Source organism: Mesocricetus auratus, unplaced genomic scaffold (genome assembly GCF_017639785.1).
Source record: "Mesocricetus auratus isolate SY011 unplaced genomic scaffold, BCM_Maur_2.0 Super-Scaffold_4256, whole genome shotgun sequence".
NCBI classification, from domain to species: domain Eukaryota; kingdom Metazoa; phylum Chordata; class Mammalia; order Rodentia; family Cricetidae; genus Mesocricetus; species Mesocricetus auratus.
The window spans coordinates 90559553-90577619 of NW_024429182.1; the positions used below are offsets into that span (position 1 = coordinate 90559553).

Below are 18067 nucleotides of genomic sequence, written 5' to 3' on the forward strand. Positions count from 1 at the left end.
TTGTATAGTGAAGCATCCTCAAATATTTAGAATGAAGCTTACTTGTTCATTGAAATGAAAATGAGGTATTGTTGAAAAGATGGTTTTAGTGTAGATATGAAGGAGACAGTTAGAGGCATCTGAAAGTGTCCAGACTGAACTAGCAGAATGAAGTACACGGTGAGGGAGGAGGAAAAGGAAGAAGGAGGAGAGAGGGCAAATGGACAAAGAGAAGTCCAGGAGTGGAGTTCAGAGCAGAACCAAGAGAATGTATAGCCAAAATGGCTGAGATATGTAGGAAAGAAAAATTGAGGGAAGGGAAGGGAAGCTTAGGGGCTGGAGTGATTTAAGTTAGAGGGAGAGTATGTCAGTTAGACTGATTCTGTAACTGGTACTTGTAAGTAGGGATTGAGGAAGCCTAGATGCTGGCATCAACTTGATATGTTAATTGGCATCACAGGAATAGGTTAATGGAAGAGCTATAAGCCCCTTTTTCCAGAGATAATGAGAATAACTCAATTTAGCAAGTAGGAACTAACTTTTTAAGTTCCCAAAGGAATACTGGCTTTTATCTGAATGCTGGACTTGGAAAAAGGAATTTTCTGGGATCAACAATTCCAGCCTTTTTGCTGATGATAAGGAGTGACGTAATCTCTTCTCTAACTGCTTCTGAGCTGAAATTGTATCATTCAGTGTCAGAAGTGGGGGGGGCAGAAAGGCTGGAATGATGGTCAAATAATGGGAAGAGAGAGAGGGGTACAGGCTTTGAGACATCTGTTTCTCTTGCTGCCCAGGTTCTGTGGGACCTCCTGAGAATGTGAAGTGCAGATCGTTTTGGAGCAGTCTGTGATACAGGGGCTCAGGCAGGTTGGAAATTCCATCTGAAGCACCTGGGGCTGGTCTGTTTGGAACAGTTTGCCAAATTCAGTTGATTGGAAATCTTCTTGGACAAGTAGACTAGAGAAAGATTAAGTTAAGGAGCTTAGGGAATTTTTTTATCATGGATATACATTTATAACTTTCAAACCCATGGTCGTGTTAGTTGTGGAGGGGCACATCTCAAGACCAGGGAAATGGGGAGTCCATCCCTAGGGATAAGTAGTAGAGGGAGAAGCTTAACCTGTGTTGATTGACAACAGTACTTACGTGGAGTCCCTTTGACCCCTTACAACTGGATACAGTCATTACTTCTAAAACTTTCAGTAATTGTTTGATTTTACAAAAAAGAGATAAATTTTAGCATTGCTATTAGCATTACCAGTTTTTGTACCAAAATCCATATTGTAGAAATAGCAGTAGACTCACACATTTGAGTCTTAGCAAAAGCTTGAAGACCCCAAAAATGATTCTGGTTTAAAAGAATGAAGACTCTTTTCAGAGGGTTAATAGGTAGATTGTACAAAGATGTTTTAGCATGATTGAGGATCACTCTTAAGTCTCTACTTAGAAGACAGCAAAGGAAAATTGGAAGTTTTGAGCTGTGGCTATGATAATAGGAGTCAGTGCTTTACTAGGCCTATATCCTGTCTAGCTTAGCTTTTGGTCCTGATAGTGTTGTTAGATGTGGGTTTCATCTTGTGTAGCTAACTTTAGATCCAGTCAGTAGTTAGGCCCTTGGGAATAACCTGACACCATTATCTTGCTTAAAAGACATAGTATCAAATCAATTTACAATGGATTATAATTATACCATAGATTAGTTCATCTTCCAACCTTTATTAGAACAGCTTCGTTTTGCTGTAGATGGAGAATAACACACAACTTGACAATGTGCAGAGAATTACAGACTGTGGAATTGTTATCTCTAAACAGGACATCTTTATCACATTCACTTCTCTCCCAGCTCAGAATCATTTTGAAGAGCAGAAAGACAGATGGTAAAAACTAGAGGTGTTGGATGACTGCAAAGAAATATTGTTTTCATGACACAACAGAATGGTTGCAGATATGAACTCGTGGTATATGTAAGAATCTACAAGCTCAAACCAGACAAAATCCTATCATGGAGAGAATTGGGAATGAAGTCCAGCCCTAGCTGGGGTGTAATTGGCAATTGATGTCTGCAAGAGGAGGAAAGTCAATTATCTTTAAGAGTGTGGCCCCAGGAGGCTACCCATGCAAATATTGATGGATACATACTTAAGCATATACAGACAGTCCAAGTTAGATCTGCCAAAAAAAGGACATAGTGTTGCGTGGGTAGGAGATGGAGCTATAGGACTGAAAGAAGTTGTGGGGAGGATGTGAATGTGATCAAAATACATTGTATAAGATTCTGAAAGACACATTTAATATTATACAAGAGAGAAATGCAATAAAATCCCCTGCCTATATATACTGGAATAAATAAGATATTAGGGCAAAAGGAGGAACAAGAAAGCTAATAACTAAACTTGAGATGATGGTCACATTGGTCTTGCTGATTGCTATTACTATGTTAAGTTTTACAAAACAACTAGTTACCCTATGAAAATAATTTCTTACCAAGCTGTCTCTTCAGAGCACCCTTAATCTCATTATTCCTGAGGCTGTAGATGAGGGGGTTCAACATGGGGATCACCACCATGTAGAACACAGACACCACCTTGTTCTGGTCTGTGGAGTAGCTGGATTTGGGCATCACATAAATGAACGTGATGGTGCCATAGTAGAGAGTGACTGCAGTGAGGTGGGAGGTGCAGGTGGAGAAGGCTTTCTGGCGACCCTCAGAGGAGTGCATCTTGAGGATGGTGATGAGGATGTAGGTGTAGGATATGAATATGACAAATAGTGTGGTCATAGTGACTGAGCCAGCAGAAAATGAGATAATAACTCCAGAGACACTAATATCAGAACAGGAGAGTTCCATCAAAGGAGCAAAATCACAGAAAAAGTGATTGACTATATTTGGTCCACAGAAAAGAAAAGAAAAAAATGAAAGGGCATATGACACAGTGTTAAGAAAACACCCTATATAAGATCCCAGAACCAACTGGACACAGACTTGTGTAGACATTTTAGTTGAATAAAGCAGTGGGTTGCAAATTGCCATAAAGCGATCATAAGCCATGACAGCTAGAAGGAAGCATTCAGCTGTTCCAAAGAAAGCAGCTGAGCTGAGCTGGATTCCACATCCAAGGTAGGAGATGGAACTTTGATTTGCCAGGAAGTTTACAAGCATATTGGGTGTGACAGAAGATGAGATGCCTATGTCAATAGAAGCCAAATGACTGAGAAAAAAGTACATGGGATGATGGAGTTGGGAAGAAACTCTAATGAGAAGGATGGTGCTGAGGTTCCCAGACACAGTCACCAGGTAGATGCACAGCGTGACAGTGAAGAGAATGACTCTAAGGACTGGGTCATCAGTTAAGCCTGATAAAATGAACTCTGTCACTTCAGTATGGTTCCTATCCTCCAGGAAAGCCATGGGGTGATGTAGCTCCTCCCAAAACAAGGCTGTGATAGAGATTACAGGAAAAGATTTATAAATAGGTCACTCCATTTCATTTAATACAGACATGCTTAGAAATACAAACTAATATACTATTCAAAAACTAGGACCAATGGTAGATATTTTAATCAGGGATTTCATTGTTTTCACCTTTCTGTGCAGTAAGTTCTCAAAGAATTTAATCACAAATGCTAGAGATGTAGTATTAATAACAAATAAATTATATTTGCATTTATTTACAGTAAAATGTTCCTAATTGTCATTAAATACAAAGATTTAAAATCATGAGATAGCCTGGTGAGGTTGCTTGGCAGGTAAATGTGCTTATTACCAAGGCTGACACATGATGGCACATGATGGCAAGGCTGACACATGATGACACATGATGTTTCCTGGAGTTCTCATGGTGGAAGGAGAGAACCAAATCTGAAAAAGTAACGAGCCTTTTACAAATATCAATGCATTTATTGTAAGTATCACAAGGATTAAAATGTAAAATCATAGGATTAAATAATGAAGACTTAAATCATTGCTAAATTTATTTAATACTTACTAAATCACCTGCAGATGACTTTTAAAAAATGCATTTCTGTTTTTATTGTCATTAAATAGTATTAAGTTCTTTTATAATTTCTATTTTATAGAAGAAACACACACACATATATGCATGTTTTTAAAACCATATAGATGAAGTAACAGAATTATGGGGCTCAAGAGACGTCTCTGTGTCTAATTGCACTGGCTACACTTGCAGATGACCTGGGTTTCTCACAGCAGTATGTTTTTATAGCTCTGAAGACCCAATGCCTCTTCTGGTCCTCACAGGCATGAGGCACACACATGGCATATATATCTATAGGCAGGCAGCACTCATATACACAAAATAAAAATAACATATTTTAAAAGACTATTAGATATGGAAACCAGGCAGGTTGAGCTCAATCTGTTATTTTTAGTAGCCAGAGTATAAATAAATGGTGACAGTTCCCTTCAGAGCATACACACATTATGGACGGACAGACAGACAGATAGCATTTCAGTTTTTCTTTTTTCTTTATCTGCTTTGTTTTCTTTTTCCTTTTGCTCATGTCAGATGGATAATGTGCCCAAGTCCTAACAAAGTTTTGTAAGTGTCACATGTCATTTATTTTCATGAATCCCAAATCATCAGGCTTGTGAACCAAAAAAAGGATCAGTAACTTCAGCTTTCTTATGATTAGTACATAGAAAAGTTTTTTGTAGATGACATTGATATCAAAGTCTGTAAAATTAAATAAAAATCACACAAAATTTACAAATGAAACTTCCTGTGTTAAGCTCCTTAAATACTTTATTAAGTACTTCTAAATAGATCAATGCTCTTTAACATAATTAGAAATATCAATTTTACCATTATGTAAAATATGAATAATATTTAGCACATTATTATTATTACCATTTTTTTAGGTACACCAAATCCATTCCCAATGTCACAGTATCTTCTAACTGGAATATGGTAAATAAATTCATGTTTTTAACACAGAACACTTGTCAATAAACATTCATACTAAGAAGTTAAGATCTTTATCAAGGCTTACCCAATAAGGGACAGATTGATTTCCATCCCTCACATTCTATAGTTACATCCTCATTTGTCCAGAGTGATGCCTATGATGCTGGAACATTCAGTCCCGAAAACAAATAGTTCTTTGCAAATGATATTTGTCACCAAAGTATTTAAATTTGACTGAATGTTACATGTGTACATTTATGAAATTCATGCTGATTTCTGTCTCACTAGTTGGTGGAGAAATAACAAGTCTTTGAAGATTTATTTTATGCTGATCATTCTGAATAAGTTACTTATGGAAATATAAGGTGATTCTATGAAAGTTTAGGGTTTTATTAAGTCTGTTGCATAATTGCTTGATTTCATCTGAATTATTTCTCCACCATGGTCTATAGACATAGTGCTTTAAAGAATAAAGTATCACCATTACCAACAAAGTCACAAACTTGCCTCTTAGAATAAGAATTCATTTCAAAGTAAGAAGTTCAATGCTATTATGATTTTATAATTGCAAACCTATCTACACTGTCGCTGTCACTGAGGATAAATCCCCAGTGATGATCTGGATTCCAGTGTGACTTCAAATCACCAGGAATCATTACCTCATTCCCAGTGAGTGCTGAGCAGTTCATTTGTTACAAACACAATTAATTTTAAAGTACTCTGTCAACCTCAAGTGATATCTTGTTTTCCTCTTTACATGAGTATTGATGTCCTTTCACTTGATAATCATGGCAGCTAATGATAACATTATCTTAGGCAATATTTGTGTCTGCTGGTAATTGTTTCAGTTTTGGTCAAGTTAGAAGATAGTAAACCAATCATTAAAATGGAATACTGTGGTTGCTTTACTTCAATGCGCTTCATTTTTTCTTTTTATATTTTATTGGTTGATGTTACATACCCTATTAAGTATTTTTGTGACTGTAGGAAAGGATGAGAGGTTATGTTGAATAACAGTTCCGGCACACATTTTCATAGGCAAGAGTATAAAATATTTTTAAATAGAAAGACATATGAATGATTTCCAGGTAAGAGTAACCATTTCACTGTTCATACCCCAAACAAGTGACAGTTTGTGCCAGCTTATGTGACGTAATATAGAACAAAAAGCACAGTTGCCTTGACAGGTCAGCTCAACTCTTGCGAATCTTAATTCCATTAAGTTTAAAATCCATTTAATCTTCCTAGATGATACTATTTCTGTATTCACAGCATATATTTGTGTTTAAGATTTGTTACCTTTTTATTTGTAACAGAGAATCTTAAATCACGTATGAATTGCCTGTGCAATAACAAGCCACATTTTGAACAGCATACTTTCAGGTCTTCACTCTAATATGTTCCTTATGTTTTTCTTGACAGAGAGATAACCTTTATTGATGAACTTATTTGGAAGGAATAAAGGGGAGGAATACAATTAGAATGATTTTTAGAAATTCTTAAAACTTACCATCATTTTTTTGTGTCAGTGCAAACAAAAAGTAATTAAAAGTTCACATATTTATATGAACACAAGTACCTGCAATTTTCTCAGTCATGATGAATATCAATGGAATATTAACAAGCAGATCAGGTACTCAACAAGGGTTATATGCCACATGTCACATTTTAATCAACATAGTCTTTCTCTACAGTGACAACTGCTTGCTATTTGTCCTTACTGCTAAGGTGCATACAGTGACAGCTAATAGTTTCCTTTATCATGTAATTATTTCTTTGTGGGGAATGGCAAACCACTTTTCTCCAGTGGGGTGGACTGGATGTATCAACCATACTTCAGGGCAGTCAAAATGCCAACCAACAAGAAAAAGACTTATTTTGCTTTTCTATTTTTTGCTTGATTTGATTTGTTTTTAGAAATAAACAGGGGACATGAAAATGGGTGATTTTGGAAGTGGAGAGGATCTGAAAGGAGTCGGTAAAAGAACACAATTTCAGTGTTTGTGCTACTGGAGTTATGTTGAGGAATCGGTTTCTTGTACCAATTCATTCAAGGGTACCTCCCACTTTCTATTCTAAGAGGTTCAGTGTGGCTGGATTTATGTTGAGGTCTTTGATCCATTTGGACTTAAGTTTTGTGCATGGCAATAGACATGGATCTATCTACAGACACTGAGGTCGACAATTAATAAATGGGACCTCCTGAAACTGAGAAGCTTCTGTAAGGCAAAGGACACAGTCAAGAAGACAAAAAGGTGGCCCACAGAATTTGAAAAGATATTCACTAACCTCACATCAGACACACAGCTGATCTCCAAAATTTACAAAGAACTCATGAAGCAAGTCTCCAAAACACCAAAGTATCCAATTAAAAAGTTGGGTACAGAACTAAATAGAGAATTCTCAATAGAGGAATCTAAAATGGCTGAGAGACACTTAAGAAAGTGCTCAATATCCTTAGCAATTAGGGAAATACAAATAAAAACAACTCAGATATCATCTTACTCCTGTCAGAATGATTAAAATAAAAGAACGCCAATGACAGCTTATACTAGAGAAGATGTGGAGAAAGGGGAACACTTATCCATTGCTGGTGGGAGTGCAAGCTTGTACAGCCACTTTGGAAATCAGTATGGAGATTCCTCAGGAAAATGGGACTCAGTCTACCACAGGACCCAGAAATTCCACTCTTAGGTATATACCCAAAAGATGCCCATTCATACAATAAGGATGTCTGTTCAACTATATTCATAGAAGCATTATTTTTAATAGCCAGAACCTGGAAGCAACCTAGATGCCCCACAACTGAGGAGTAGATAAAGAAAATATGGTACAGTTACACAATGGAGTACTACTCAGTGGGAAAAAACAGTGGAATCTTGAAATTTGCTGGCAAATGGATGACACTAGAAGAAACTATCCTGATTGAGGTAATCCAGTCACAAAAAGAGAAACATGGTTTGTACTCATTCATATATGTATTTTAGACATGGAGCAGGGGAGTGCCAGCCTACAATCCCATTTCCAGTGAATCTGGGAATCAGGGAGGTTCTCAAGATAGATATGCATGATATACCAGAAAAGGGGAATGAGGCAAGATCTCCTGAGCAGATTGGGAGCATGGGGAAAAAAGAGGGGGGGAGGGGAGAGTAAGACATGGGGAGAGCAGGATGAGAAATACCATAATAGAGGGAGTCATTATAGGTTTGGGGAGAGGGCTGACACTAGTGAGATTTCCAGAGATCTACAATGATGTCACCAACTGTCAAACTAAACAACAGTGGAGAGACTAGCTTAATAGCCCATCCCTGATAATGTGATTGAGGACTACCTTACATGCCATCCTAGAACCTTCATCCAGTGACTGATGGAAGCAGAGGCAGATACCCACAGCTAAACACTGAACTCCTGGAACCCTAGAACAGAGAGGAAGGAGTGATGAGAAAAGGGGTCAAGATCATGTTGGTGAAATCCACAGACAGCTGACCTGACAAGGGGGGAGCTCTTGGACCCCAGACTGAGGGCTGAGAGACCAGCAGGGGACTAATACAGACCCCCCTGAATGTAGTGCCAGTGAGGAGGCCTTGGCAATTTCTGGGGCCTTGGGTTGTAGAACAGTGTTTACCATGGTGTAAGAATGAACTTTGGGAGCCCATTCCACATGGAGGGATGCTCTCTCAGCCTGGACACATGGGTGAGGACCTAGGTTCTGCCATGGATGAAATGACAGATTCTGGAGTTCCCTAAGGAGGGCCTCACCCTCCCTGGAGAATGATGTAAGAATTGGGTGGGGGGTTGGGGGGCTGGGGGAACGGTGAAGGGACAAGAGAGGAGGGGTGGGAGAGGGAGCTGGGAATGACATGTGAAGCAAGCATGTTTATAATTTAAATAAAGAAAGTATGTTGGAAAAAAGAACACAATGAAAATACATTGGATGGATTTTTTAAATTATTGTTAAAAATTGAGATAAAGTAAAATACAATTAAAGATAAAAGTAAAAGAAAACAGGAGGAAAGACAAAATATTACCAAATATTTTTAATGTATATATAAGTTACATGCAAATGTGAATCAAATAGGTGGGATGGGGAAGAAGAGCAAAAAGACAGCTTTGGAGCAGCCTCTGCTCCCTGGAAGCTGGTGGCAATGGGATGTAGGCAAATGTGTGAGCTCATCTTCCCACGGTTTCTGTTGGTGATGTCTGTATTTCCTGTTGTTTGCTGCCTACCACAGCTTTTCTCATGTCAGTAGTTTTATTCTCTGTGCACTTGGAGCCTTGTTTAGGAACATTTAGTTTTTAAATTTGTTGTCTGAGTAGGTACTTTCACCCTCCGGAGTCTCCAGGTTTCAGGATTTACTCAGTAGGATGCCTAGCATTATAACCTGACATTTCAGCTTGAGGATGCTTCTCGAGTGTGAGAAGCAAAAAAAAAAAATGGACTGAGATCTATAGAGGCGAGGACCTATCTTTAAATTACAAAATCAAGTGTTCATAGGTGTGTGGGTTAAAATTAGGGTTTTCAGTTCGGTTTCATTGGTCTACTTGTCTATTTTTGTGCCAATACCAAGCTGTTTTCAGGAATATAGCTCTATAATAGAGCTTGAAGTCAGGGATGGTGATGCTTCCTGAAGTTCCTTTATTGTATAGGGTTGTTTTGACTATCCTGGGCCTTTTGTTTTTCCACATAAAGTTGATTATTGTTCTTTCCAGATCTTTCAAGAATTGTGCCGGAATTTTGATAGGGATTGCATTGAATCTGTAGACTGCTTTTGGCAAGATTGCCATTTTTATTATGTTGATCCTACCAATCCAAGAGCATGGGAGATCTTTTCATTTTCTGGTATTCTCTTTGGTTTCTTTCTTTAAAGACTCAAAGTTCTTGATATACAGGTCTTTCACTTACTTGGTTAACATTATCCCCAGATATTTGATGCTGTTTATGGCTATTGTAAAGGGTGATGTTTCTCTGATTTCTTTCTCAGCCACCTCATCATCTGTATATAATGGGGCCACTGATTTTTTTTGAGTTAACCTTGTATCCTGCCACTTTGCAGAAGGTGTTTATCAGCTCTAGGAGTTCCCTTGTGGAGTTTTTTGGGTCGCATATGTAAAATATCATGTCATCTGCAAATAGTGAAAGCTTGACTTCTTCTTTTCTTATTTGTATCCGTTTGATCTCCTTTTGTTGTCTTATTGCTCTAGCTCGAACTTCAAGTACAATATTGAAGAGATATGGAGAGAGTGGACAGCCTTGTCTTTTTCCTGATTTTAGAGGAATTGAGTTGAGTTTCTCTCCATTTAGTTTGATGTTAGCTGTTGGTTTACTGTATATTGCTTTTATTATGTTCAGGTATGTTCCTGCTATCCCTGATCTCTCTAGGACCTTTATCATGAAGGGGTGCTGGATTTTGTCAAAGGCTTTTTCACCATCTAGTGAGATGATCATGTGGTTTTTCTTTTGCAGTTTGTTTATATGATGGATTACATTGATAGATTTTCTAATGTTGAACCATCCCTGCATTCCTTGGATGAAGCCTACTAGAGTGTCAGAAATGAGAGCCATCCTGTGATATTCATTCAGTAATGAAAAAGATGTAAAAAGAGAATTGGGTTGAAGATTGAATTAGCATGTAGTGATAGAAGGTGTCCATGGGAAATAGGTTTTAATAAACCACAAATTCTAAGCAAAAGAATATTTATTCATCTCAGTACTACTGAAAGACTACATGCAAGGTAATAAAGTGATTAGATATGTTTAGATAATTTTAACACCTATCATTCCATGAGACTGACTAGGAAGTAAACTCTAGATCTTCTGGATAGAGAAGCCATGTAAATCAGTTCTGTAAAGAGGCTAGAAAATAAGGAAACTATATATTGAAAAATATTATGAGACAGAACTTTCTGACTGTTAAATGGGGATCAATCAAAGAGAAGGGGGTGCCATTACTCTCACAACCCAGATGTGTTGAATGGATTTTCTGATCCACACTATTCTCCTGTTGAAGTTCCAGGATTAAGTAGAAAATCAGAGTCTAATATATGTATCAGTAAAACCTGTTGATAACAATAACCATTGTTGTCCTAGGAAATAGCACTGTGCGATTCAAGACCTGGATAAAGCAGAGAAATTCCTTGAGTTCCCATAGACGAACTGTCTTCAAAATCCTCTTTCTTCTTTTTTAAAAAGAATTATTTATTTTACTTTTTATGTGTACCAGTGCTTTTCACGTATGGATGTACACCATGTTCATGCCTATTCCCTGCAAATTTCAAAACGGTGTGATAGATAAATTCCCTAGATTTGGAATTGTAGATGATTGTGAGCTACAATGTAGGTTCTGAGAACTGAACCAAGCTCATCTGCAAGATGAGTTTGTGCTCTTATTCACTGAGCCCCTTCATCTAATCTCCTCTTAATTCTGGTCTATATCTCTTTTTCTTGTATGTCTATTCTGTCTTGCCATCTTTAACTTCTTTTTCCTTCATTGTGTGTGTGTGTGTGTGTGTGTGTGTGTGTGTGTGTGTGTGTGTAAGTCAGAGCACAATGTATAGGAGTTGGTTCATTCCTTCAATTATATAGGTCCCCAGGTTCAAAGTCACATTATCAGGCTTGGTGTTATTGACTTTTCCTGCTGAGCTTCTCATTCATCTTAACAACATGTATATTGGAACCTATATAAATATTTCTCCTGATAGCATGTTCCTAGTCTTTTATTACTTGACATACTGTAGGAAGTTTTCCTGTCCTGCAGCCACTCTCAAATAATAAATCTGAGGTGTAATATTAATTATGAATGCTTGGCCGATATCTCAGGCTTGTTACTAACTAACTCTTACACTTTAAATTAACTCACATTTCTTATCAACCTTATGCTATGTGACTCATGGGTTGTTTTTTCTTATTCTACATGTCCTGTTCCCCCTGCATCTGTTAGTGTCTCCCTAACTTCCCCTTTTTCCTCACAGCATTCTCAGTTTGGTTGTTCCACCTATACTTCCTGCCTGACTACTGGCCAGTCATGTCTTTATTAACCAATGAGATCAATACATTTTTACAGTGTAAAGGATTATGTCTCAGCAACACACATCTCAAAATTTCTGGTAAAATTTTAAGGTAAGTCTGACTACACAAGAGCCTAGAATTTTAGTCATGTAAACCCCAAATTCCTGAACATAAAAATTAACCTTCCCATAAACAATGAAGCCACATCTCTGAGGTCAGAATGTTCAACTGTTTCATTTATTTTATATCAAATATTAGTGGATCTTGTATAACTGAGGAAATAATAAGTTAATGACCAGTAAGAAACTTCAATTTACATAACAATGAAGATTTCTGGCTCATTCATGACATGTTTGATGATAGTTTAGAAAGAAGGCAGAGAAAAGACAAAAAACAATGATATCTGCCTTTGCAATTTAAAATTCACTTTGGAACTGTTTTACAGGTAGATACAGGATAACCATTGAACCATTCATTCCATCTAGATGAATTTATTATTTATTATATCCTAGAACTGTGTAGATACCCAAGATATGTTACTGAATGAAATAATTCTCATGGATTTGGTTCTTCAGTGGAGAGAAGAAACAACCTTTTAAAATGTAGAATGTGGTAGAAAGAAATAAATGAAACTGATATTAGTGGTAGCTGTGGCAAGGAGAGGTGGTATTAGCTTGGGTAGGCTAGCACTAAAATCACCATGGGGCAAGTGATATTTGAGCAGGAAACTAAGAAGTGCCTTTAGGTATGAAGAATAGGCAAAAAGCTGCCAAAAGGAAAATAGCAAGTGCATTCTTTCTGATAACCTCAAAAATAAAAATAAAAAGCAATTTAAGGTAATTCAAGGAGAGACTCGTGGAAGACAGGAGTTTATCTTAATTCTATTCTGAATTGAATAGAAGGAACCAAAATATTTCAAGAGGAGTAACCTAATATGACCATGCTTCTAAGTATCATTTTTGTTGTACAGATAATTCATCTTTTGAACACTGCATAATTATCACCAGCCTGGTATGACATACTGACTGGTGCTATAGTGAAACAAATGTCATGAGAACAACCAACCACTTTCTGACTGGATATAAAGCTAGCTCTGAAAGATGAAACCCACACCTAATACTACCATCTATTCCAAAACTTGTGATAGACAGGTCAGAGGCCCTATCAAAGAACTTACCATCATTATACTGCTAAATGGACTTAGTATTAAACCAATTTGCAATGATTTACTCTTATACCCATAGCTTAGAGAACCTCCAAGTCCGCATCAAAGAAACTTTTTTTTGTAGTAGTTGATAATTAGTAGACAACTTGCCAACATGAAGAGAAGTAGAGGTTGTGGAATGTTCAAAACTACATGGGACATCTATATTATACTTCTCTCCAATCTCAGGAATTGTGAAAGAATGGGTGGAAGGATTTCAAGAGCCAGAGCTAGTGGATATCCACAAAGAAACCTTGTTTTCAGACACAACACAATGGGTGTCTCTGTGTCAGCATGTATAAGATCAACTGAACAGTTTATCATGTGTTCTATCTAGTATGTGCGCCACAGGACTGATTAAAGTGAACAGCATTGCCTTTGTTTCAAGTGAAGCTTCAATGCACATGAATGCAATATAACAGTCATACAGCTAACTCACTTAGATACTACCTTGTTTCAGTGTTTAGCCATGGGTGTCTGCCTCTGCTTCCATCAACCACTGGATGAAGGTTCAAGGATGGCATACAAGGTAGTTGTCAATCTCATTATTGGGGAAGGGCATTTAAGGTAACCTGTCCACTATTGCTTAGATTGCCAGTTGTAGATCTTTGGAAACCTCACTAGTGTCAGATCCCTCCTCAAACCTATAATTACTCCTTCTATTATGGTATCTCTTATCCTGCTCTCCTCTATTCTTGCCCTGACTCAAACATCCTGCTCCCCTATGTCCTCCTTTCCCTTTCTCCTCTCCCCCTCCCTTTTCCTCAGCTCTCTGTCCCCTCTCCCCATGCTCCCAGTCTACTCAGGAGATCTTGTACCATTCACCTTCTCTGGGGTACCATGCATATCTCTCTTAGGTCCTCCCTGTTTCCCAGACTCTCTGGCAGTGGAATTGTAGGCTGGAACTCCCCCTACTTCATGTCTAAAATGCATATATGAGTGAGTACATACCATGTTTGTCTTTTTGTGACTGTGTTAACTCACTCATGATGGTTTCTTCTAGTGCCATCCATTTTCCTGTAAATTTCAAGATTCCACTGTTTTTCTTCCACTGAGTAGTACTCCATTGTATAAATGTACCACATTTTCTTTATCCATTCTTCAGTTGTGGGGCATCTAGGTTGCTTCCAGATTTTGGCTATTACAAATAAAGCTGCTATGAACATAGTGGAACAGATGTCCTTGTATGAATGGGTTTCTTTTGGGTATATGCCTAAGAATGGAATTGCTGGATCTTGTGATAGACTGATTCCCAGTTTCCTGAGGAATCTCCATATTCATTTCCAAAGTGGTTGTATGCACTCCCAAGAGCAGGGGAGGAGTACTCCCCTTTGTCCATATACTCTCCAGCATATAATGTCATAGTTTTTATTTTAGTTATTCTGGCTGGTGAAAGATGATATATCAGAGTTGTTTTGATTTGCATTTCCCTAATGGCCAAAGATGTTGAGCACTTTCTTAAGTGTCTCTCAGCCATTTTAGTTTCTTCTATCGAGAACTCTCTATTTAGTTCTGTACCTCACTTTTCAATTGTATATTTTGGTGTTTTGGAGACTTGCTTCTTGAGTTCTTTGTAAATTTTGGAGATTAGTCCTCTGTCAGATGCAGGGTTAGTGAATATCTTTTCCGATCCTGTGGGCTGACTGCCTTTTTGTCTTGTTGACTGTGTCCATTGCCTTACAGATGCTTCTCAGTTTCAGGAGGCCCCATTTATTAATTGTAGATCTCAGAGTCTGTGCTACTGGTGTTATGTTCAGGAAGCAGTCTCCTGTACCAATTCATTCAAGGGTACCTCCCACTTTCTCTTCTAAGAGGTTCAGTGTGACTGAATTTATGTTGAGGTTTTCGATCTGTTTGGACTTACATTTTGTGCATGGCAATAGACATGGATCTGTCTGCAGTCTTCTACATGCCAGCATCCAGTTAGGCCTGCACCATTTGTTTTAGATATTTTCTTTTTTCATTGTATAATTTTAGCGTGTGTAGGATAGCAATGAAATCCCCATGGGGAAAGTGATATTTGAGCAGGAAACTAAGAAGGGCTTGTACATATGGAGAATGGGCAAAAAGATTCTAAATGGAAAGTTGCAAATGCAATCATCTGTACAACTTTAAGAAATAAATAGTAAGTCAGGGTAATTAAAGGAGAAAATCATGATAAGAATGTGGAGTCTATTATAAATTTAATGCAAAGAATTAAAATTTTAAAATAGAAGTATCCTAATATAACTGTGCAGACAACTTGTCTTGTGAACACTTCAAGTACAATAATCACAAGTCTGGAAAGACATGCCTACTGGTCCTATAGTGGTACAAATATCATGGAAGTAAACATCACCTTTCTTACTGGATCTAAGACTAACTCTAAAATATGAAATTCACAGCTAACATGACTCACAGTGTCAAAACATGTGCTAGACATGTCATAGACCTTAGGGAAGAACCCACCATCATTACTCCCTAAATGGACATAATATTAAGCTAACTTAATATTATACCATTGGTTAATTAATCTTCCAAACCTCATCAGCACAGCTTCTTTTTGCAGTAGATGGTGATTAACGCACAACTGTGAACATGCAGAGAATTAGAGACTATGGAAGGATCAGCACTAGGTCCTGGAATAATTGTGAATGAGTGGGTAGAAAGATTGTAAGATCTAGAGCTGGTGGATAACCACAAATAAATGTTTTCAGGGCACAAAATAATGATTGCAGATACGAACTCATGTTATCTGTGTCAGTATGCACACAGTCAAGTTATACAAAGCCCCAGCATGGAGAAGGGACATGAACATGGTTTACCTATACCTGAGGAGTTGACAATTAGTATCTTCTTGTAGATGAGTCAGTTTTCTGAAGGGTATGGCCATACATACCTCAGTGTAAGCATGTGCATCTAAGTATGTACAGGTAGCACAAGTTGGATTTGATAAGAAAGAATAGTTGGGTGTATAGCAGAGGGAGTTATAAGGAAAGTAGTTGTGAGTATGGGTGAACATGACAAAATACATTGCATAATGTTTTCTTTTTTTAATTTCACCAGCATTTTTTAATTTAAATTAGAAACAAGCTTGCTTCACACGTCAATCCCAGTTCCCTCTCCCTCTCCTCCTCTCCTGCCCCCATTAACCCTCTCTCAACCCCTCACCCAATCTCCACTCCACTCTCCAAGGAGAGTGAAGCCCCTCATGGGGGATCCCAAAAGTCTGTCATATCATCTGGGGCAGGACCTATGCCCTCCCCCATGTGTCCAGGCAGAGACAGCATCCTTCCACATGGAATGGGCTCCCAAAGTCCATCTGGGATGACAGGGATGACAGGGATAAATGCTGATCTATTGCCTGAGACCCCAAAGAATGCTGAGGCCTCCTCACTGACACCCACATTCTGGGAATGTTTTCAAAGGCACATTTTAAAATACAAAAAAAGATAAATGCAATAAATATAGTATCTATGTATATGGTGAGAAAAAGGAGATGAGGGCAAAAGGTGTAACAAGAAGTCTAATAATCAAACCTGATATACTGTCCCATTGGTCTTCGGTAACTATCATTATTATATTAAGTTTTGTAAAACAATAGATTACCCTACTAAAATATTTTCTTACCAAGCTGTCTCTTCAGAGCACCCTTAATCTCATTATTCCTGAGGCTGTAGATGAGGGGGTTCAACATGGGGATCACCACCATGTAGAACACAGACACCACCTTGTTCTGGTCTGTGGAGTAGCTGGACTTGGGCATCACATAAATGAATGTGACTGTGCCATAGTAGAGAGTGATGGCAGTGAGGTGGGAGGTGCAGGTGGAGAAGGCCTTGTGGCGACCCTCAGTGGAGCGCATATTTAGAATAGTGATGAGGATGTAGGTATAGGAGATGGCTATGACAAACACTGTGATCATGGTTACTGATCCAACAGAAAAGGAGGTAACAACTCCAGAAACACTGACATCAGAACAGGAGAGTTCCATCAAAGGAGCAAAATCACAGAAAAAGTGATTGACTCTGTTTGGTCCACAGAAAAGGAAAGAAAGAAAAGAACTGGTGAAGGAGGAAGCATTAAGGAAACCCCCAATGTAGGATCCTACAAGCAGCTGGACACAGACTCGTGTGGACATTTTGGTTGAATAAAGCAGTGGGCTACAGATTGCTACAAAACGATCATAAGCCATGGCAGCCAGAAGGAAGCATTCAAGTGTCCCAAAAAAAGCCCCTGAGCCAAACTGTATAGAACATTCAAGGTAGGAGATCGTGTTTTGATTTACCAGGAAGTTGATAAGCATGTTGGGTGTGACAGAAGATGAGATGCCTATGTCAGTAGAAGCCAAGTGACTGAGAAAAAAGTACATGGGGTGATGGAGCTGGGAAGAGACTCTGATGAGGAGGATGGTGCTGAGATTCCCAGACACAGTCACCAGGTAGATGCACAGGATGATGGTGAAGAGGACGACTCTCAGGACTGGGTCATTTGTTAAGCCCAATAAAATGAACTCTGTCACTGCAGTGTAGTTTCCTTCTACCAGGAAAGCCATGGAGTGGTGTAGCTGCTGCCAGAGCATAACTGTGATGGAGACATTATATGAAGAAATGTATAAATAGGACACATGATTTCATTTGATACATACATGGAGAGCATTACCAACTAATATATTTTTTAAAGTTGGATCAAAAATGGAAGAGTTAAATTATTGCTAACTTTTATTAAATGCTTACTACATCACCAGCACAGAATTTAAATAATTGTGTATTTTTCTTTCTTAATTTCGATTGTGAGCCTAGCCTTTAATGCCTGAGCCATATCTAGCATTATTTTTTATTGTTTACATTTTACAGCAGAAAAATGGTTAAAGCTGTGTAACATATACATAATAAGTAACAAAATTATGGGGCTTTATAGATGATTCAGTAGTTAAGAGTACTTGTTGTACTTGTAAAGGACCAGAGTTTGATC

At 38.1% G+C, this 18067-nt stretch overlaps 2 protein-coding genes and 1 non-coding gene across 3 annotated transcripts; all 3 read right to left on the reverse strand.

The window, feature by feature from the left end:
• Positions 1-2443: 2443 nt before the first annotated feature.
• LOC101844670 (olfactory receptor 494-like) lies at positions 2444-3388 on the reverse strand. The gene has a single exon (XM_013117510.1). It carries the CDS (start codon positions 3386-3388, stop codon positions 2444-2446), a length of 945 nt encoding a protein of 314 aa, XP_012972964.1.
• Positions 3389-4499: 1111 nt separating this feature from the next.
• Positions 4500-4605, reverse strand: LOC121135655. The gene has a single exon (XR_005872756.1). It is a non-coding gene; the product is annotated as a small nucleolar RNA U13 (small nucleolar RNA).
• A 12101-nt stretch (positions 4606-16706) lies between these two features.
• LOC101844927 (olfactory receptor 494) lies at positions 16707-17648 on the reverse strand. Its single transcript, XM_013117508.2, has one exon. It carries the CDS (start codon positions 17646-17648, stop codon positions 16707-16709), a length of 942 nt encoding a protein of 313 aa, XP_012972962.2.
• Between the last annotated feature and the right edge of the window lie 419 nt (positions 17649-18067).